The following is a 22,930-nucleotide window of genomic DNA, read 5'->3' on the forward strand; positions in this document are numbered from 1 at the left end:
GCTAAACTAATGATCACATTAGTTTAGCAAAAGTTGGAAGTTATGGCCGTGCTGAAATAGCAACCAATGATTGGTTCCCGTGACTGATCCTTGAAGCCACATGATTGCAATTCATGTGCTTGGCAACGGCCACACCTTCATGAGGGTTGCAGCATCGCACAGTCCCACAATCACCATTTGCAACCTTCTCAGTTGGCCTCCGACAACAAAATCGATGGGGAAGCCTGGAGGAAGTCGCAAGTCATGGTCATGTGATATCTTACTTAACAGCTGTGAGTGATTCCCTTAATGACCATAACTGGAAGTGCATATCACATGATGTTTCATTTAACAACTGCTTTGCTTAGCTGTACAGTTGCTGGTTCCAATTAGGGTTGTTAAGTGAAGACTGCTTCATTTTTTAAATTTATGATTGCATTTATATATGCCTTTTAACTTGAGCAGTCAAGGCAGGATGTATGGGTGAAGTCTCTTCTTGGTCTTTCCTCCAAGGTAAATTGGGCTGAGAGAGCGGCTGAACCAGAGTTACCCCAATAAGCTCTGTAGACAGCTGGGAACTTGAACCTGCATCTCCCTACTCCACAATCTATAATTGATTCATCAGAAAATTGCAGGAGTTGGTCTGTGTGTGAAAGCTTGTGGTTCTTTCCTGTCTATACGATTCCTGGAAGCCATAATTAACAAGTGGTCTTCAGCAACCTTGAAGTAAAATATATTTCACAAGAGAGACATTTGATTCTAAGTCTTACAGCGTCTTTTAAATTGTGTTCGTTGAACTAGTACCTATAAAGTTATTGGACCCCATCTAAAAGATGCTGAGAAACTAGTGGAGTGTAAGGTTCTTGGCTAGCACCTGGGCTAAGTAATTGAAGCAACTTGCAAAGCTAAATATTTATGTTGTGTATCTTTCAGACTTCTGAGCTTTCAGGTTATGGACGGCTAGGAATTAATTTAGAGTCACGATGAGTATTTACCTTGCTTTTTAAAATCATAAGCTCTTGCTTGGGAATCATACCTAAGGTTTAAAAACTATAAAAAGTAAAGGTTTCCCCTTGTCCAGTCGTGTCCAACTGTAGGGTGCAAAGCTCACCTCTGTTACTTAGCCGAAGATTTTTCCATGGTTATGTGGCCAGCAACTGAGGCATAAGGAATGCTGTCATCTCCCCGTCAAAGTGATACCTATTTATCTACTCGCATTTGCATGCTTTCGAGCTGCTCGGTAGACAGGAGCTGGGCCACGTAACTGCATGCTGCAAGCGCTCGGATCTCAAACCCGGGCTGTCAGCTTTCCAGCTGAGAAGCTCAGCGTCTTTAACCGCTGGGCTCCTGTAAAAATGATGAACAGGCAGTAAAAGCGGGGACCAGTCAGAATGGGGAAAACATAAAAGAACTTCAAGCAAGCCATGTCTCTTGTAACCCACCTTGCAAGCTAGATGGTATGGTCTGCAAACATTTTAAAGCCACGAGGATGTAGAATCCCAGGCAGTTGCCTTATACAGACTAAGTATGTAGGAGTCAGACTAAGGCAGGGGTCCCCAACCTTGGCAACTTTTAAGACCTGTGGACTTCAACTCCCAGAACTCCCCAGCCAACATGGCTGGCTGGGGAATTCTGGGAGTTGAAGTCCACAGGTCTTAAAATTGCCAAGGTTGGGGATCCCTGGACTAAGGGGTTCATTATTGCCCTGATCTCTTCAGGACAAGCCTTTTTCATCTTCTGCCTCCTTCATAACTGCTCTGTACTATTCTCTTCTCAAATTCAGACACAGACTATGTCGCTTTTTAGTTCCTGGTGAATTACACCAACTAACCTCCTCCATCAGTGCAACCAATAGTTAGAGATGCTGGGATCAACAGGAGCACATGTATGTCCACACACACACGCACACACACACACACACACTTGAAAAACAGGGAACGCACACAAAGCATTAGTCCAGATTATTCCGGTTGGATAAACTCTTACGAAGGTGCAGTTTAAATAAAGATGGTAATGTCGCTGTGATTGATTGGTATTTTATCTTCCTATCGAACCCCTGCTTCTCCTCGTTCACATCTCAAAAAAAGGGGGGGGCGTCTTGTTGCCTTGTCTTCCAGAACTGAACCAAACCGTTGAATTTCCCTAGATTGGGCTAATGGCCAAGCTCAGTGAGTTAATGGAAGCTGTACTCAGAAAGTTTGGAAAGATTTGAAGTTGAGAAAGGTTGGCCGGGATCTTCTTTTGTGGTTCCCACAGCAGAAACATATTTCTACTTCTCTGCCACCCCTGCATCCAGTGGTGATCCATCTAGAATTATGCAAGGATTATTAATCTGGCTCCTGCTGCAGCTAATGGGCTGGAGTGCTTAATAGCTCACTGTGACAGGGATGGGTTCCCCCTCCGTGAACAAATAATGAAGCCTGTTATAGGCCTCATCTCCGAATGAGGCAAGATTAATATTTATGACTTTTAATGCCTTTTAGGGACAAGCCTGCTTCATTCATATCCTGGCTGATTTTTTTTAAAGCCACCTAACTTATTTGCAGTTACATCCTTTGTGGCTCCCGTGTCACCTTGCCTTCTGCTTTATAACATGTGTTCTTCTTTTGAAAAAAGAAAGAAAGAAATTGTTACAGCAAAACCAAAAGGAAAACATAGGCCTTTGATGGTAACTGATGGGGTTGGAGGATATTCAACACCAAACAAAAAGCATTCTTAAATTGCCCTTGATTTGATTTTGTGGCTAGAATGGAGCGCCATTTCCTGAACAGACTTGTCAAATGGGTGCAATTGAGATGCATCCACTTGATTTGTGGAAACAAAGATGCTGAAGCTTCACAGTGGCAGGAAATTTTTCTGTGCCAGATAAATATCCACACTGTGGGTTTCCCGTGGATCTTTCATTTATCTTGAGAAGCAGTACACTATAGAGTTTCAACAAAGCCTCTGGATCATGCTGGAAACACATTGTTTAAAACCCCTGATTGGCATCCATGTTTCCTGTAAATCATCTTGAGCCAACTAGTATCTCAACTAGATAGTTTTATCCATAAGAGTGAAGGGCATATATCATTCCCAGTGTTCTGAGATCCTAGGAGACAGAATAAGAGGAAAAGCCTATTTCTCTAGTAAAAAAATAAAAATAGCATCCAGCTTTTGTTAACCTCAAAAAAAAGGTTTTCAGAGAAGAATCAACCTAAATGCTATACAACACGGGTCCTCAACCTTGGCAACTTTAAGACTTGTGGACTTCAGTCCCCAGAATCCCTCAGCCATCTGGGAATTGAAGTCCACAAGTCTTAAAGTTGCCAAGGTTGAGGACCCCTGCTATATACACCATTGAGAATATCAAAATCATTTTTTAAAAATCCCCGCAGATTCAGCGATGTCTTCCCCAGTCTCAATACAGCAGTAAAACGTCGTGAACAAGTTCTGCAAGATTACAAACGGCTCCAATCCAAGGTGGAGAAGTATGAAGAAAAGGAGAAAACGGGCCCCACCCTGACCAAGTTGCACCAGGTGCTAAGGAGCATTCATAGAGCTGTGTGTGTGTGTGTGTGTGTGTGTGTGTGTGTGTGTGTGTGTGAATATCAGAGGGGTTTTGGGTGCAGGAAGCATTTGGATGCTGGTTCTAGAATTGAAGATGTGCAGATGAAGGTGTTTGTTGGAAGAGAACACAAACAGATGTGATACTATGTCACCAGTAACACTCTGGGAGTTTCCGTGCGGAGTAGACTGAATATCTAAATGTCTGTGGACATTCAATCCTCCATATCACAGTTGTCCCAAAGGTGTTTAAAAACAACAACTGGACTTTCTTGATTTTACCTGAAGACGTTTCAGTCCTCGTTTAAGAAGCTTCTTCAGTAGACTGAAAATTGACTAGGTTTGGAGGTTTTTAAGAAGAGATTGGCCAACCATTTGTCTGAAATGATACAGGGTCTGCTACTTGAGCAGGGGGTTGGAGTAGAAGACGTCCAAGGTCACTTCCAACTCTGTTATTCTGTTACCGATGGATGTTACGTCTCTGGGAGATTTGCAGATTTCTCCAGTATTAGCAAGAAAGGGATGCATCCCTTCTGTAAAAGTATATTGTCAACATAAAGAAATAGTACAGGAATGAAGTTTTGTGTTGAGAACTTAATGAGTTGAATACAGTTCTGGAGCTGAAATTAAATTCAGGGCCTCAAAGCCTTGGTGGAGCAGTGGGCTAATGCCTCCTTAAGTAACACCAGCTGCCTGCAATTAGTGCAGGTTCGAGTCCCACCAGGCTCAAGGTTGGCTCAGCCTTCCATCCTTCCGAGGTAGGTAAAATGAGGACCCAGATTGTTGGGGGCAATAAGCTGACTTTGTAAAAATGCCGCTTGGGAGGGGCAAAGTCCTAATAAGCAGGCATATACATAGAATGAAGGCTATTGCTAAGCACATTGGTTTGTGCTTTAGATTGTAAGCCGCCCTGAGTCTTTGGAGAAGGGAGGGATATAAATGGGATTAAAAAAAACAATTATTATTTTTTTGCTCTTAGAAGTCATCAGGCTTCCAGGAAAAAGAAAATCAATTCAAAACCAGAGTGAATTCCATACACCTGAAATCTTTCTTCCTGAATTCTAATAATCTCTTTCAGCTATCTTTAAATATTTAATCCTGAGGTAGAACCTGGGCATGAATTCAGTGAACGTGCCACAAAGTTCTACCATAATTTAATCTGAACAGCTTAAAAAGTCAGAATAGATGACCTCCCATAACTGTCTTCAAAGGCTGGCAATAGGGAACCATGTGGACACCAGGAGGGAATTCCATTGAAGAGATGCCCACCATGGAGATAGCATATCTCTTATGTCCATCGACAGGTTTAAAACCTCCTTCAGAATTTAGATGAAAATCAGAGAACTCTGGTCATCTGCCCATTAGTCACACTGCACTTAGAATAGAATAGAGTTGGAAGGGACCTTGGAGATCTTCTAGTCCAGCCCCGTACTTGAGTAGGAGAACCTATACTGTCTACTCTACTTACTTTCCTCAGTTGTTCAGAATTGGTACTAAACCCTGTGAGAGGCAAAGTTAAAGTCCTTCAGAGGCCTACTAGCTGGGAATACCTACCTGTTGGACAACAGCACAGAGATGGCTGCTTTGGGCCTCTAAGAGTCATTCCAATCTATCGATGGTGATCAATTGATGCCCAGTGCAGGAGGAACTAACTCAGGAGGACAACTTTTCAAGGGGAGATGAAGGACCACAATTGGAGATCCTCTTCTCCTCTTCACATCTTCTTTTCGATTCTCCCAGGCCCGAGAAGAACTGAGGCCAGTGAAAGATGACTTTGAAGCCAAGAACAAGCAACTTCTGGAAGAGATGCCCAAGTTTTACAGCAGCCGCATTGATTATTTCAAGCCAAGTTTTGAATCTTTGATCCGAGCGCAGGTAAGGTGGAATGCATCTGTTTTCGTCTGTTTTCCCATCTTTTGCTTTTGTTTTCCTAACTGCACCCTAAAAACTATGCAGGGGTTTTTACTTCCTTTTTAAAAAAAAAAAACAAAACTTTTTTTACAGGTAATCCTCGACTTACAACCGTTCGTTTAGTGACAGTTCGAAGTTGCAACGGCGCTGAAAAAAGTGCCTTATGACTATTTTTCACACTTAGGACAATTGCAGCACCCTCATGGTCACAAGATCAAAATTCAGACAACTGGCTCATATTTAAGGCGGTCCCGAGTTCATGTGATTCCCCCTTCTGACAAGCAAAGTCAATGGGGGGGAGCCAGATTCACTTAACAATCATTTTTACAAACTTAAAAATTGTTGTGATTCGCTTAGCAACTGTGGCAAGGAAGGCCGTAAAATGGTGCAAAACTCACTTAACAACTGTCTCGCTTAGCAACAGAAACTTTGGCCTCAATTGTGATCATTAAGGACTAGCTGAACTTTGTCATGTTGCCTCATGGCCTGAGGTGACAGAAACGCACAGGTCAAAGGAAGCTTGGACTATGTCCAGTGCATGATTTTAATGCTTATTTCAAAAGGCTAATATTTTCTAGGTTGATTGCTTTTCAACACCAGGAATCATAGCAATTGCTGGAACACATGTGATATTCTTTATTTTTTTATCGTGACAGTAGCTTTCTCTTCTCCACACATGAATTCAGGGTTTTTACCTCACACCCTCACAGACATGGCCATTTCTTTTATGTTGTTTTGCCCTTGTTTTAACATGTTCTTTCTCACTTTTTTTTCCAAATAACATTTGGGTGACTATCACAAAATGGTTAACACACTATCAAAATTTTGCAAAGAGTAATTTGGCAAGAGTGAAAGAGAATATAGTATAACAGCGATGATACAAATTCAAGTGGGATATTAAAAAAAAACAAACATCTAAAAGCATTGCTGGTTGGGGAATTTGAAGTCCACCGATCTTAAAATCGCCGAGGTTGGACACTCCTGTTCTGTTGTTGTTGTTAGCTGCGAAGTCGTGTCCGACCCATCGCGACCCTATGGACAACATTCCTCCAGGCCTTCCTGTCCTCTACCATCTTCTGGAGTCCATTTAAGCTCACGCCTACTGCTTCAGTGACTCCATCCAGCCACCTCATTCTCTGTCGTCCCCTTCTTCTATTGCCCTCGATCTTCCCCAGCATTAGGCTCTTCTCCAGGGAGTCCTTCCTTCTCATTAGGTGGCCAAAGTACTTGAGTTTTAGCTTCAGGATCTGGCCTTCTAAAGAGCACTCCTGTTCTAGACACTGGAAAACCAGCTCTTTCAACCGTACAGGCAGAAACAGAATGTAACAACAGAAACCTGAGCCGCACAAGAATTTCGACGCTTTTAGGAAAAATCTGAATAAACAGGAATGACCTTATTTGAACCAATAAGATAAGAGCAAAGATGTCTGGCTGGTGTCCCAGCCTCCTGCGGTCAGGTGCAAGGACTTGTTTCCAGCAACTAATCCTCCAGTCTGCTGCTTCTACCTGAAGCCCATGTATTCATGTGACCCAAAGCAAGGGTAGGGTTCCCAAACTCAGAGAACACCCTGGCAAGCGTTAGAAACCTAGCGGTGACGGAGGAGCAATTGTGGAGCAACCTCGGCTCTTTTATGACTCATGGACTTCAACTCCCAGAATTCCTGAGCCAGCATGGCTCAGCTTGGAAACCTCTCCCTTTCCCCTCAGCATGGCTGGCTCAGGAATTCTGGGAGTTGAAGTCCACGAGTCATAAAAGAGCCAAGGTTGCCTACCCCTGGTCTATACCAATCTCTGAATGGCACCAGCAGCCGTCTAGTTAATTAATGGAAGGAGGGGGTCTAGAAGAGAGTCAAGGGTATTTGAGTAAAAAGAGGTTAAGAACTGCCTGGAAGTGGGCAGATCAATCTGCCTGAGAGAGACGAGCAGGTGACGGATCCCTTACTATCAAGAGATGCAGTAAGGTAGTCCTTGACTTACGACCTCCACTGAGGTCAGAATTTCTCTTGCCAAGCGAGACAGTTGCTAAGTGAATTTTTGCCCCGTTTTACAACCTTTCTTGCCACAGTTGTTAAGTGAATCACCGCAGTTGTAAAGTTAGTAGCAGGGTTGTTAAGCGAATCTTGCTTCACCGTTGATTTTTCCCTGTCAGAAGGTCACAAGAGGAGATCACGTGACCCATGTATGACTCTGCAGTCGTCATAAATATGAGTCTTGAGTTTTGATCACGTGACCAGCGGGAGTTTCTGCCACAGTTGTAGGTGTGAAAAATGCTCGGGACTTTTTTTCCAGTGCTGTTATAACTTCAAACAGTCAGAATCGTTGTACGCCCAAGACTTTTCGGACAAAACGAAAGCTGAGATGTAGATCAAGGATACACATAGCTGGAAATTTGGACTCGCAAAATTGTAGGGCTGGGTTGGTTTAAGCCAGTGGTGGCGAACCTATGGCACGCGTGCCAGAGGCGGCACTCAGAGCCCTCTCTCTGGGCACGCGTGCCATCGCCCCAGCTCCGCCTCTCCCCACGGCCCCCTCCTCACCAGCAGCCCTCCCCCAGAGGAGAGTGGCCCCCGGGCACAGCCCACGCGGAGCAGCGCAGCCAAGGACATGGCAGCCGGGCAGTGGGGACAAGACTCCGCCCTGGCTCCCTGTCTCATGCAGATGATGCTGCGGGGCACAGGCAGAGGGCATGGCCGCCATGGCGCTGCAGGGCCACCTGAGCAATCTGCGGCAGGCCATGAAGGCGGTGGGTGGCCCTGCGGGCAGGTGGGGCGGTTTGGAGGCACTCGGTCCGGATGGCGCCCGACCTCCGCTCCTTCCGGCGCGACCTTAAAACCCATCTCTTTAAGGAAGCGGGCCTGGCCTGATGGGATGGGGTGGGTTTGTTATTATGACTTTAATTTTAAATTTGTACTATTTGTACTATGGGCATTGTTTAATCATGTTTTAATAATTTTAACTTTTGTATTTGTCTTTTACGTATTGCCCTGTTAACCGCCCTGAGTCTCTTGAGAGAAGGGCGGTATATAAATTAAATAAATAAATAAAATAAATAAATAAATAAAAGGTTCACCATCCGTGGTCTAAGCTTAGTTGGGCAGTGGCGTGCTACCATACTGAAGGTGTGAAAAGTTCGAAGGAGGCTGTGGTACATAAACTCTGTTATCAAGCCGAAGAGGATTGCTCTTTGAACCTAGAGCTTAGTGGGGTTCTTTTGCGGAAGCTCCAGCTTCAAAGGCTCGTTTGTGTCTTGGATACATTTCTTTTTCTGGATCAAGTAGCAAAACTGAAGGAAGAAGCAGATTCTTAAAAGGAAGTCAGGTGAGCCAAGATTTAGCCTTTCTCTCGCAGGAAGAGGCACAACTGGTGTTCCAAACTACCGAACTGCCATTCCCATAAGTTCCAGACAGCATGGCCAGCAATCGGGGCTTATGGTCACGGGAGTCATAAAACTCAGGCTGACCCTACCCAAATAGTTTTAACACAGCGTTTAGAAACGGGAACACAATTCCTTGGGGTGGGGGGCAGGGGGGGGAATTTAGCTTAAATAAAGAAGTGGGTGTAATCCGGCTTTCTTCGCCTGCAGCCGGAAGCCACCGGATCAGTTCCTTCCAAAGGCTTTGAGATCAGAGCAAGGAGAAGGTCAGGTCCAAAGGCAAAGGCCTCAGTACCGCCCCCACTCCGCATTCTTTTTTTTTCCCCCGGTCTCTTTTTTCAAGCCTCATTAAGTTTTAGATTTTGTTCCGCACGGGATTATGTTACAGAGCGGGAATCTCTACATCTGCCGTCTTCCTCTTTGGTATTTCTGAGAGGTGAAATTGGTTTGCCTAGTCCGCAGCCCCCATGGGAGGGCCCTGCCTTGGCTTCCTGGATAAAATGCAAAGAGGAGACATCCTTAAGGGCCTTAGTCCCGGTCCTGAGGCTTGCCTGTCTCTTGGATCAGAGCTCTCGGTGAAAGGCCAGTCCGGGGGCGTCTAGGGGAGAACCGCTTGCTAGGAAAAAAAAGTCTGTGGAGATTCTCAGTCACCCAGGCCAGGGTTGTCCCCGAAGGTGCTTTCTTTCCAAAGGCACCTGGGATTCTTTGTTTTGCTAGAAAATGTTTCACTGCTCATCCCAGAAGCTTCTTCAGTTCTGACTGAATGGCGGAGAATGGAAGGATTTACGTTTATGGGATTTATGGAAAGGCGACTGCAAGGAATAGAATCCTTCCGTTCTCCACCATTCAGTCAGAACTGAAGAAGCTTCTGGGATGAGCAGTGAAACATCTTCTAGCAAAAGAAGGTAGCCCAGATGCCTTTTGAAAACTCTTAATAAGAGGTCCTGCCCTGCTCTCAGGAGCCACCGTGTGTGTGTGTGTGTGTGTGTGTGTGTGAGAGAGAGAGAGAGAGAGAGAGACTTTAAGGAGGCAGGTTTTTGGCCAAAGGTGTTTCCTTTGCAATAAGACGCATCTCTTTGGGGAGGTTTTTAAATTATTCTAATGATTGCACGATTAGTGCGTTTTAATTGTTCCTTTTGTACGCTGTCAGATGCCTTAAGTGTTCCACAGATAGAAAGACAGGATATAAATTGAGTTTTTTAAAAAAAAAAGCATTGAGGAGAATTTCCACGAACAGATAAGATACTCCAGAAGAGATTTAATATGGGGTGCCTGGTTTATATTTTACCGCTGACGTCTTTTTTTCCTCCCAACTAGCAAGGATATTTTCTAGAAATATCCTTCCAGATTCCTCTTTTCTTTCTTTGGCTAAAAGAAAACTAAATTGTAAATAGTAGAGATAGAATATGCAACCACCTGTCTGCATGGTATATTTCAGTTTTAGCTGTGGGTTCTTCTAGATCAGGAGTGCCCAACCTTGGCAACTTTAATACCTGTGGGCTTCAATTCCCAGAATCCCCCAGCCATCCATGCTGGGGAATTGAAGTCCACAGGTATTAAAGTTGCCGAGGTTGGACAGCCCTGTTCTAGGTGGACTTTTGAGTTCCCTTCCAACACTACTTCACTCTGAAGGTCCTTATTACTCTAAGCAGTTGCTCAGTTGCAGACAAATAGTCCATTATGGGTGAAATACAGAGTCCTGACTACCATAACAAACATTAAGTTTGAAAGACCTTTTTTGAAATTGGAATTGACCTAGGAGATGGATTTTTAGCCCCACCCTCAAATCCCTCTTGGCCTCTCCATTAAAGGCTTCAAGCCCTTATAAAATATGTTACAACTATATGTTCCTCAGGGTTTCCCCCACCTGTTGGAGCCTCTCCTAGGCCACCCCAGGAGTTTCCTGGTTTTCATTTATTTGCAATTAAATGTGAGCAAGAAGAGAATTGTGGTCGCTTACCAAGCTTCCAAAAACGTTTCTTCATCAGTAATCTTCATATTATTTTTTTTCTAAGTGCAGTTGCGTTTAACATGATTGCACAACATTTAATTTATTACGTAGGGTTCCTCAAGATTCAGGCCTTGGCAGCTGTGGGAAAAATCAGCAAGAACTCTAAAAAGCAAACATAAATCCAGCCAGGAGTAAGAAAACAATTTAGGTAGTTAGTGGCCTCTACACAGCAGTTTAGTCAGCAAGAAAACATAGTGTAACTTCTTTATTTCTCAAGATTTCTGTGGTTTGTTTAGTAGTAAAGATAGACTCTGTTCCATGAGTTAGTATCACCATAAAAGGTGGTCTTAGAGTAAATCAGAGCATTAGTTCATGTAGGGCTATCCTCCATGGGCTACATTTACCTTGTTTTTTTCAGATGAAAATATCCCTAGCCCCACGCAAGCAAGATAGTAGTATGTTAAAGCTGAAAGCCTCAGCCCATAAGACAGGTGTTCTATCACAGACCTGCAGAGTTGCCTTTACAGATACCAATCTTCATGGTTTCAAAACAGGAGAGGTCATTTAATTTGGAATTGGACATCTCTTTACATCTTTGGTTCATAAACCTCGGCTCCATCTGGACCTACGGTCTACATCAGGGGTCCCCAACCCCTGGGCTGAGGCCTACTACCGTTCCATGCCCTATTCGGAACTGGGCCGCGCACACGCAGCCTCCCCACCCCCCGCTCATGCAACTTGGTTCCCCTCTCCTCCCCCCCCCCAGCCAGGCCACCAAACCATAAAGGTTGGGGGCTTCTGGTCTACATACCTTGCAAGGGAGTAAGCCAGGCTAGATGTCTCTGCCAGGAGAAAGATATTCTTGTCCACTACAGCCTTGTCCCCAACATTGGCAACTTTAAGACTGGTGGTCATTCCCAGAATGACCCAGCCAGTTTGGTATAGTGTTTAATCTACCAGGCTAGAAACTGGGAGGCCTTAAATTCTATTTCTGCCTTAGGCATGAAGCCATCTGGGTGACCTTGAGCCAGTCCCCCTCTCTCAGCCCTGAGAAGCAGGCAATGGCAAGGCACTTTGAAATCCTGCTAGGAAAACTGCATTATTAGTTCAGCAGTTCAACACTGACCCAAAGGGACAAGATAGACACAGCTCCCTATTACTAGCCATACGTTAGTCTTAAGTGAGTGTTAAACCCTTAGCAAGGATTTCCTCCCTTGGTTTAGTTCCCATCAGCTTACACAAAATAGCTGAGATCCTCCATGGAGGCCCTGCTCAAGATACTTCCACTTTCAGAGGTCAGATGGTGATGTTTGAGGTCAGGGCCTTTTAGGTATTCAAATCCATAGAATTCTTTTGCAAAAATTAACGGCATGACCAATTTGTTTTCTCTGCTGAGAGTTTTCTGCCTTCTTTCCAAGGGGCCTGAACGAATGATAGGGACTTCTGATTTATAAGCAGCCTGGAGGCAACAAGCTGTTTAGGACTCTGGAGTACTCCTAGCTCCAGCGTGGAGTGAGGCAAGATTGCTGGACTTTGATTCAGGGCTGAGTGATTACAGGCTAATTAATGCTGAGGTAGTATCCCTCTTCCTCCTGTAAATAAGGAGTACGTGTTCTCTAGTGTGAAAGACTTCTGCCCACCGTAAGTTTTTTCATCCGAATTTTTAGAATCAAATATTTCCTCAGCAAGAGGCTTTGAGGTTCCCACACTAAGATGAAAGAGGCAACGTTCATGCTTCCTTGTTGAAGGGGGCCTGTTCAGAACACTTCCTTCTGTACTTGTCCTTATCATTCTCTAGAAAAATCTATTATTATTTTTTTCCAAAACTCTTTAAGATGTCTCTGTAGGCACACACTGATGCTGTGTCTGCCCAGCGGGCACATCGAGACTTAAAACTCTTGGAATCATTTTTCTTGTCACCGGTATTCATAGACGCCTGCTTTCCACAATCTCAAGGCTCTCCAGATACATGGGTTTCATCTCCTAGCATTCCCCAACCATCAGGGGTGCTGCTGGGAATTCTGGGAACTGAACCCCACTCGCTCTAGATCTAGAAGGTGCCAGGTTGACGAAGATTGTTCGCGTGTCTCGCCTGTCGAGTATGCCCTGCCTTATTCACACGTGATGGTGTTCTGCTAAGTTCTATAAAAATGTGAAGTTTAATCACGGTTCGTCTCTATGTTAAGTACATAGCAGTTCTTGGAGGGATGAGATTGAACAAAACAAAAGGAGGGTTTCGTTAGGTGATGAATATAGAAGCTGCCTGCTACAGAGAACATGGCCAAAGCGCCTCTGACGAAATAAGTCTTAAGATGTCCAGCTTTGTGTCTTAATTATTTTTTGTTTAGCTATTTGTAGCTTGCCCTCTGTCCTTCGAACCTTCGAGAGAAAGAATCTGCTGGAGACTTACCCAGTAGTACGCAGCGTATATATTTTCAAACCTACATATTAGGTTAAATTATGTGGCCAAATGCACCCTGCCATGTTTGTGGAAGGGACGGAAGTCTGGTTAGAAGTGGGAGGTGTGAATTGTTTTATGACTTTTTGGTTTCTATGTTGTTGGGGGGTGTGGGGTGAGACAGGTTTGTGAAGGTTGATCACTAGGGTTCTCTGTGATACTGAAAGTTGCACTGAAATTCCCAGCAAGAAGTATGGAAATTTAGGTGAAATGTATTTTCTTTGAAGGAGAATCAATAGCAATCAAATAACGCAAAGGGAAGCTGGTGCTGGATCTAGATATGTCCATTCTATATGCAGAATCTTTTTGTTCTTTCTTTACAAATGTGTATATATATATAGATATATAGATATAAAAAGGTAAAGGGTAAAGGTTCCCCCGCACATGCGTGCTAGTCGTTTCCAACTCTAGGGGCTGGTGCTCATCTCCGTTTCAAAGCCGAAGAGCCAGCGCTTGTCCGAGGACGTCTCCGTGGTCATGTGGCCGGCATGACTAGACGCCAAAGGCGCACGGAACGCTGTTACCTTCCCACCGGAGTGGTCCCTATTTTTCTACTTGCATTTTTATGTGCTTTCGAACTGCTAGGCTGGCAGAAGCTGGGACGAGTAACAGGCGCTCACTCTGTTACGCGGCACTCGGGATTCGACCCGCCAAACTACCGACCTTCTGATCGACGAGCTCAGCATCCTAACCCACTGAGCCACCGCGTCCCTTATATAGATATACTGTAGATATATATTAACAGTTTAGAAAACAAATGAAGGTAGCATCTGTAAAAGCTCCGAAATTTAGAAAGAATAATTTTTTGTTCTTATATAATTGCTCCTTCCTTATGTCCTCTTGTTTGCTCACAGTTTGTAATAATAATCAAAATAATCAAAAATAGGTTGTAACATTTGCAAAAGTCTATAAACAATCAATTTGGAATAAAACCTGCAAATTGGGGACATCAGGAAAATGTGCAAATGTACTTTTTTCTCTGAATACTGTTGCAAAATAACCAAAACACTAGAGTTTATTTTCGGAGACTATTCTTCACATATGACTGGCCCATGCACTGTTTTCCTTTGATATCTGGGTGCCCACAATTTCCCATATTTTCTTAGCCCTTAAGTTTAAACTTTATTCAAAATATATGAGATATCAGAAAAAATATGGCTTAGACTAATTTAATAGCAGTAATGTGCATTTTTTCATTTTATTAATACAAGTGAGGGAGGAGTCAGCATGCAGAGAATTAATCATTTTCTTATTGAAATTAATATTATTTGCACTTAACGCACTTCAGTTTATTAATAGGAGTTCCAGTGGTAAATCGGATTACACGGAACTCCTGCCGCGGGTTTGAAGAATGCTCTTTGTTTTTAATTGTGTTTTATTTGCTTTTATACTAGAAAATAAAAACCTTAATGGACATTTATCCTAGCACAGTTAAAAAAAAGCAGGTTGAGATTTGCTTTATGCTACTTATATAGCAGTGTGAAAACTTGGGGGGTGGGGTGGGAGTTTCTAAAAAGATTTTTTAGTTTACTGAATTAAGCCAAAAGTGGAAGAATTGATTTTTTTGAGAGAAGAGCAAATGGATAAGTTGATAACTTTCAGTACAGCCTCTTAATTGTTTTCCTTCCTACCTATTATGGCATAATGTCTTATCTGTAGAACTTGTTAAACCAGAGCAGTTGTGTTGCACCGTCTTTGCTTCCAGAGATGCCCCACTAACAGGAACATGGTGCCCCCACGTGGATTTCCTGTGTTCTTACTACAGCTCTTGACAGCCTCTCCTCCTCCTCCTCCTCCTCCTCCTCCTCTTAAGGTTGGGTGGGGGTTAGGGAGTCTTTCTGTCTTGACTGCTTTTTCAGACACATTTTTTTTTGACGGAGCGGGTTTGCTTCTCGAAGGAAAGAAGCGTTGAGTTTTCTTTCACAATTTTAGTTCTGTACTAATAAAAATTTTCCTTCAGGGTTCCCTCTAGAATTCCATAACTTTTGTTAGTTCTTAAGAGTTGGACCTGGGTAAATCCGTGGCAGCCAGATATATTTCGATTTAAGTGAATTTCTCTGGATCTCCTCTGAACGTGCATTCAAACTGTTATGCTGCAGCAAGTTTATATTTTCTTTTGGGACAGAACAAACATTAATTTTAAGAAATTACAGAAAGGGGGCATGAAAGACCACCTTTAAATCTATTTCCCGGTGTCAGGCATATCCAAATAGGTTTTCTCTGATTTTAATTATTTGTTACCAAGCTTTAATATTCAACCATCCAGACATGAAAACATCAGCAAAACCGTTATAGCAAAAATTTAAAAGATGGGGGATACAGAGGACCCAGATTGCTGGGGGCAATAAGCTGACTTTGTAATAATGTCTCTTGGGGGGGGGGACAAAAGCCCTAATAATAAGCAGGCATATACATAGAATGAAGGCTATTGCTAAGCACATTGGTTTGTGCTTAAATTGTAAGCCGCCCTGAGTCTTTGGAGAAGGGCGGGATATAAATGGGATTAAAATAAATAATAAATAAATACAGTGAAGTGTCTCAAAAGTTGCCCTTTGCATTATCCCTGGGACCCGTGTAACTTCTCAAAGCCTTCCAGAGGAAGGCGTGTTGTTAAAAGAAATGGAAGAGGCACCTTTGTAACAGCATCCCAAATCTAAGCATTGAGGGGCACCATGGAAGGGCCACCCTTCATTCAGGGTGCGCATGGAGGGTCAGCCTGATTTTGGACAAGGCTCTGTTCTGGGAGGAATCCCGACTTTTTTCTCGCCCTTTGCAGATCAAGTGCTCGTATCTCGGATATGAAGAGCACCTGCTTTGGCCCTCCTTCCCCAAAGCAGGCGCTCTTCATATCCGAGATACGAGCACTTGCCATCTCTGTTGGGTTTTCATGTGGCCGTTCTTGTTCGGAGACTTTATTTATTTATTTTTTTAAATTCCATTTATATCCCGCCCTTCTCCAAAGACTCAGGGCGGCTTACAAGCTTAGCAGTAGCCTTCATTCTATGTATATGCCTGCTTATTAGGGCTTTCAGACACCCCCTAAGCGGCATTATTACAAAGTCAGCTTAATTGCCCCCAACAATCTGGGTCCTCATTTTACCTACCTCGGAAGGATGGAAGGCTGAGTCAACCTTGAGCCTGGTGGGACTCGAACCTGCACTAATTGCAGGCAGCTGGTGTTACTTAAGGAGGCATTAGCCCACTGCTCCACCAAGACTGGGCACTTGCTGTCTCCAGTTGCTTTCCTTCTGCAGCTTAAGAATGTTGCTAGAGGCAGCCTTGCTGGAACAAACTGTTCAACTGAAACGATTCAGTCTATTGTACGATGCCCCATTAAAATCGATTCCCCTCTAGTGCTCGTAATTCCTGTAATTATTTTCTTCAAGCTGTAACCCTACAGGTTGTCTGTATGCAAACTCCTTAGTCACGGTACAAGGAGGCCTTGATTAGTGCAGTTAATTCCACAAAATGGTCACATCAGTCAAATTTGCATTATTCAAAGTGATATTTCTATAAAAAAATACAGCGATGGGTTGCAGTGCGATGGAAATAGGCAAGGGAAATGTTTAAACATACATTTTTCTACGTATATTAATGAAATATAAAGTATAAAAAGAGTATCCTTTAAATGTGCGGTTTATGAAGTCACAGAGTAGCTGTAGAAAGCAAAATAAAAACAAAAGCTTTGTTTGTTAAATTTAGATGCCACCCATCTCCCCGATAAAGTAACTCTGAGCAGCTTACAAAGAATTTTCATTCATTCATACTAAAGCAAATATTGCATTATTCAAACTTGCCCTAATTGTGAACTACTTCTGTTCTTTTAAGTTATTGCTCAAATCTGTCTTATCATGTCTTATCATCTCTCTCTCTCTCTCTCTCTCTCTCTCTCTCTCTCTCTCTCTCTCTCTCTCTCTCTCTCTCTCTGTGTGTGTGTGTGTGTGTGTGTGTATCTGTATCTGTATCTATATCTATGTAGTATCAGTTTTCTCATTAGCCTGGTAGATTTAAAATGCCCAACGTGACCTGCAATCAAATAAAAATGGAAGAATTTCTTCCCAGTGGTTGTCTGTTCCCTTTAGACCAGCGTTTCCCAACCTTAGGAACTTGAAGATGCGTGGACTTCAACTCCCAGAATTCCCCAGCCAGCTATGCTGGCTGGGGAATTCTGGGAGTTGAAGTCCACACATCTTCAAGTTCCTAAGGTTGGGAAACACTGCTTTAGACGAAGACTTTAAATAAGATTACCAAATAAACCAGCAGTTTGCCAACACTTTTGATTGTGAACACTCCCTCTTTTTCACCCCATTGCAGAAAGGGTGAAATAAAAGGAGCTGTTATTTGTGGCTTCTATAGCAGCAAAACACCAAGCTAAAATTATAACAGACATCTTCTCCAGCAGGAAAAGTGGATAGTCATTGGAGAACTCTCTTGTCAACAGGTGTACATCTGGTGTAAGAGATTGTGTTTTTCCACACTGAGCAGAAGGGCCCACTGGCATTTTGGTGATCGCCCTCAAAATTTTCTTAAAGCAGAATGGACAATCTGTTCCTTCCCTTTCAAGGACGGTCAACCTGGTGTGCATTAACCTCACAGATTATGCTAGAGCTTTGCATACTTTATATGCATGTGTGCATAATGTAGAGCAGTGTTTCTCAACCTTGGCAACTTTTAAGATTCCCCTTGCTGGCTGTGGAATCCTGGGAGTTGAAGTCCACACATCTTCAAGTTGCCAAGGTTGAAAAACTCTGATGCCACATTTACTACGTGACCACGGCTTATTGCCACAAATAATCAGGTACCTTTCATTGGCAGCCAGAACATTGCATTATCACAAATGGTGTATAGTTTACATCCAAACCTCCTTATGCCATATTCAGGACATGAAGTGAAATTGGCCACTAATCATTTAGATTAATAACGAGCATGCAGGAAAATGGCACCAAGATCAATAAAAGTCACAATGCGTTCCTTGTGTTCCTTAGCACTTCAGCATGAGACTTGCTCACTTTTTGTTGTATTGTCAAACGCAAAGAATCAAGGCTATATGTTAAGTTGCAGTTCAGAATATTTATTACTCAAGCTTATACCCAAGAATCTAGGCAACTAAACTTGACCACTAAATTGGCACCAGATAAGGGACTAGGGCAGGGGTAGCCAACCTTGACTCTTTTATGACTGGTGGACTTCAACTCCCAGAATTCTGGGAGTTGAAGTCCACCAGTCATAAAAGAGCCAAGGTTGCCTACCCCTGGACTAAGGAATTCCAAAGGGGCTGGACCTAGACCATTTGTGCTAACATAGCGACTCTAGGCTGATGACTCATTTTAATTCCACCACCCTACTCTGCCTGATCTTCTCCTACAGGTATAGTTCTTCCCATCTTGGCTGTTCTGCAGCTGTCGATCTAATTTCATTAGTCACAGGATAAGGCAGCAGTCTTGCTGAATCACCACACAGCCAGCTTCATCATCTGCTGATTTGAAGAGATAGCAACACCTGAGGCTCGCAGAACCAATGTCTGAATGAGATCCAGGGCTCTACGTTCCCCCTTCTAATAAGTCTGACCAAAGGACAGGACCAAGGCACTTGTAGGGCTCTTGAAACTCAAAAGAGACTCTCAGAAGAAGCTGCCTTCTTCCACTTAAATAAAAAGCCAGTGCACTGATGTTGAGGAGAGGCTGGTCTCCATGGAGATGGTTTATATATCGGTACCCAACTACTTGCTCTCAAAGCAATGAGAGCCATTTGGATGGAGTGTGATAGCGGCCTTGTTGAACAGTATAGGCAAGGATAAGGGCTGCTTTTTGACATTTGATATTTGAGGGGTTGCAGTAAAGAAGGGGGGGTCAGTTTGTTCTCCAAAGCACCTGAAGGCAGGACAAGAAACAATGGATGGGAACTGAACAAAGAAGAGAAGCAACGTAGAACTAAGGAGAAACTTCCTGACAGTAAGAAAATCAACCAGTGGAACAGCTTGCCTTCAGACTTCAAGTCCACGAGTCATAAAAGAGCCAGGGTTGCCTACCCCTGGACTAGACAGCCATGTCTAAAATAGTATAGGGTCTCCTGCTTGAGTAGGGGATTGAACTAGAAGACCTCCAAAGTCCCTTCCAACTGCAATTCGATTTGATTCAATTCTTCTATTCTAATTCTCTCTTCTCTATTCCATTCCATTCGATTTGATTCATTCTATTCTATTCTAATTCTATTCTATTTTCTCTTCTCTATTCCATTCGATTTGATTCATTCTATTCTAATTCTTATTCTGTTCTGTTCTATTCTTGAAAGCAAAATACAGATGTTCTTTCTGTAAGACCAAGTTCTCCCTTGCCCAGAGTATGAATAATTTCTTGAGAGTGCAGTTTTTGTAGAGCAGCAGTATCTTTAGAAGCTCTGGGATTGTCATGAGGTTTGGCAAGAAGGCAACTGCTTATGCATGCGGCAAAACCAGAATTGGTTGCTTAGAATTTAGCATCAGATCTGCCCTCATGTGCTTCTCCTCCTCCCCAGGCAGTTAATCAGATCTCTTTCCACACATGGTAACTTTCTTAGATTTGGCAAAGGTACCAAATCATGATCTGGAACCTAAGAACGAAAGACATCCGGATTGATCTCAAAGAGGAGCCAGCTAGGTGCTGTTATTGAAGTGGGATTTCAACCAGGGAAGAAAGTTGTTTGCATTGTTCTCTGGTCCACACTTGCATGGTGTTTTACAGATGGGAATATTCATCCACCGTGCCGTCTGTTGGATGACTGTGGGGCAAGCATCACAGCGATGGAAAAGCTGGGATTCTGAGCATATGCTGTCGTTTTTTGGTTGCTATGGTGATAATGCATAAAAAAGGGACAGTCACAGCAAGGCAGTGTCATCTAGTGAGTTAAGCTCCACACAAACGAAGCTAAGTATCCTCAGCGTTAAATCCCTGCTCTTCACTCGCTGATGGTGACCTTGAGGGGAAGGTCCCGGCCCCTTTGGGTATCCATGTAGAATGCAGTGCTAAGAATAGCGATGTTGTGGGGGTGTTGACAGGATTAGCCAGCATTTGTGAAAATCCTATCATTGGCTGCCAGTGAAATCTTTCCAAGGGTTAGGAGAAACTCCCCAGTTTGTTTCTTTGGTTATGTGCCTCTTCCATGTGCCCGTAGCTTTAAAGGTAGCTTGGGATATGGGGAAACACCCTTCTTCCCCCAGTAATGTACTAAAAAGGTCAGAGGTCAGGACTCAGCTGTCACCTCCCTCCATGGAGGGGCTTTTACTGCTGCCCAAGCACAGCCAAGCAAAGGGACCTTTTCAGATGTCAATTTGGCTGGGAGCGAGCAGAGGCCTTCCTCCCTTTTTCAGGGAAGGAGGTGGGGACGAAATGCAAGCAGCAGCAAGATTAGACACCCACTGTGATGGAATTTAACGCTTTCCTGTACAACTTGTCTAGTTAAAATTCTTTTCTGGCAATGATTTTGAAAACGTAAAAATCTGCCTTTCCTTCCAATACTGCAGGTTTGGCTAGGAAAACGGGCCAGTTTTATTTGCATGGAGTTGCGGCCTGGATCACAACTTTCAAACATTGTTTGTGCGTCCTGTGAGTGGTTTTCCCCCCCCCCATAACAGTGGTTTTTCCCCCCCATAACAGTAGCTATAAAAGGTTGAATTTCCATCTTATCTTCCAGCGATTTCAAATAGAAACCTCAACTGATGTCGTAACAAATCCATTTTGAAATCTTTAAAAAAAAAATTCCAATCGCAAGTATTAAAATCCCGCCTTGGTGTTGTCTCAAGGCCAGGGAGGATGGCTAAGGGATGAAGAAACGTGTTTCTAAAGGATTCCTATTCTGTTCCTCCAGGTTGTATATTACACTGAAATGTACAAAATATTTGGCGAATTAACAGAACAGATTGATGAGCCTGACTTAACTGATGAGCAGAGAGAGAAAGAGAGCGAGACCAAACTGAATGAGTTGAGGGCTCTCTCCATTGTGGCCGATGACTGACCTCCACCTTGAAAATCCTTTGTGGCGACAGTTGCTGATGAGGTGGATGAAGACTGGAAGTTGAATATTACTTCTGATTTCTGAAGCCTCGAACCCTCTAAACCCTTGTTGGTACCTGTTTTAAGCTGGAGTATTATTATTTTTTTTTGCCACAGCTCTTTAAACCCTGAACGTCTTTTATCTGTATTAATGACAACCTGGCAAGATTCTCACACTGAGTCCTGCGTTAGGGAGGTTTGTGAAGTTTGGAAGAAAAAAACAACGGAAGAATTTACCCTTAAAAGGATAAATGAACCAGTTTTTTAATTCAGTCTTTCTGAAATCGGGGTCCATCTGACAGCTGAATTTGTGAGTGGTATCCCAGTGAGTGTAGTTAACAAAGAAAATGTTATTGCCGATAACCTAATTGGCTAAAAAAAAGAATACAGGTAGTCCTCAACTTACGACCGCAATTGAGCCCAAAATTTCAGTTGCTAAGCGAGACGTGTGAAGTGAATTTTGCCCCATTTTACGACCTTTCTTGCCACAGTTGTTAAGGGGAGTCACTACAGTTGTTAAGCTTAATAGCACTGTTGCTCAGTGAATTTGGCTTCCCCATTGACTTTGCTTGTCAGAAGGTCGCAAAAGGCCTGGGACACTGCAACTGTCATAAATATGAGTCAGTTGCCAAGCGTCTGGATTTTGATCATGTGACCATGGGGATGCTACAATGGTTGTGTGGAAAGCGGTCGTAAGTCACCTTTTCCAGTGCCGCTGTAACTTTGAACGGTCAGTAAACTTAACTGTTGTAAGTTGAGGACTGCTTGTACGTACTTTAAGGAATGTCATCATTGCACCAAAGCTTTGTTCTGTACGAAGCCGTCTGGTTTGCGTCTCTGCGGCACTGAAAGCTGTCTAAAAATTGTGGCACCTTTTAAAAACTGATTGGCATAGCAGCTTAATCCTACTGAATGCAATATAATTCTTATGAGCATAAATCATGCTTTTCAAAGACCAGGGAAGGGCACAGATTATAATTGCCCTTGATACAATCTACATAAATATTATACCTCTCCCTGTGCAGGTTTCTATGGAAGTGCATCACTGCTGAAATGTTATTTATAGGGGAAGCAGTCTGTTTCCTCAGCATTTTGTTGGTGAAATCCTTTGGTCATCATGTACAAGTGGCTGCAATTGAAAGTAATAAATGTATTTCTTATTGGTGGCAGCTAGCCAGGAATGCAGGTATTCCTTCATTTTCCTGGACTAACTCCTGGTTTGTATTGGTGCCTTCCAACTGTTGTCTTGCCTGTCTAATTATGATTGATGAGAATACTGTAGATGATTCTTTTGGTTCTTCTGTAACCCATACTTCTACTTTTATTTTTTCAAAAAATAATAATAATAATCTTGGAGGATTGTTTGACTTTGTCCCTCTGTGTATGCGTGTAGAGCTGCACCCATTACTGATGAATGGGAAGTTGCCTAATTTTGCAAAGCTGTTTGAAAGCAGCTAGAAATAACTTGACATTCTCCGTTTAGGCCACATTGCATACATTTTAAGAGTTGAGGTACTGGCAACATTTTATTAATTATGGTCAAACTCAACCACTCTCATAAACATTATCACAAAACAGCCCCAAAGGCTTGTCTTGGGTTTTTCTTTTCCCCCATACTTGTCCAGCAAAAGTACCTTAGCACGTTTTCAAATCATTAATGCTTTTTTGGCTGCTTCCCTAAATCA

General features: G+C 43.1%; 1 protein-coding gene across 1 annotated transcript in view; it reads left to right on the forward strand.

Moving 5' to 3' along the window:
- The window catches only part of BIN3 (bridging integrator 3), a 111,084-nt gene extending 88,480 nt beyond the window's left edge, over positions 1-22,604 (forward strand). The window contains exons 7-9 of the mRNA XM_083368476.1: positions 3,357-3,498; positions 5,266-5,400; positions 21,061-22,604. Of these exons, the coding sequence (XP_083224602.1) occupies positions 3,357-3,498; positions 5,266-5,400; positions 21,061-21,207 (424 nt within the window). The 3' untranslated portion in view covers positions 21,208-22,604. The remainder of the gene's footprint in view (positions 1-3,356; positions 3,499-5,265; positions 5,401-21,060) is intronic.
- The last annotated feature ends 326 nt before the right edge of the window (positions 22,605-22,930 follow it).

The sequence above is a fragment of the Vipera ursinii genome, assembly GCF_947247035.1.
Source record: "Vipera ursinii genome assembly, chromosome: 8".
NCBI lineage: Eukaryota > Metazoa > Chordata > Lepidosauria > Squamata > Viperidae > Vipera > Vipera ursinii.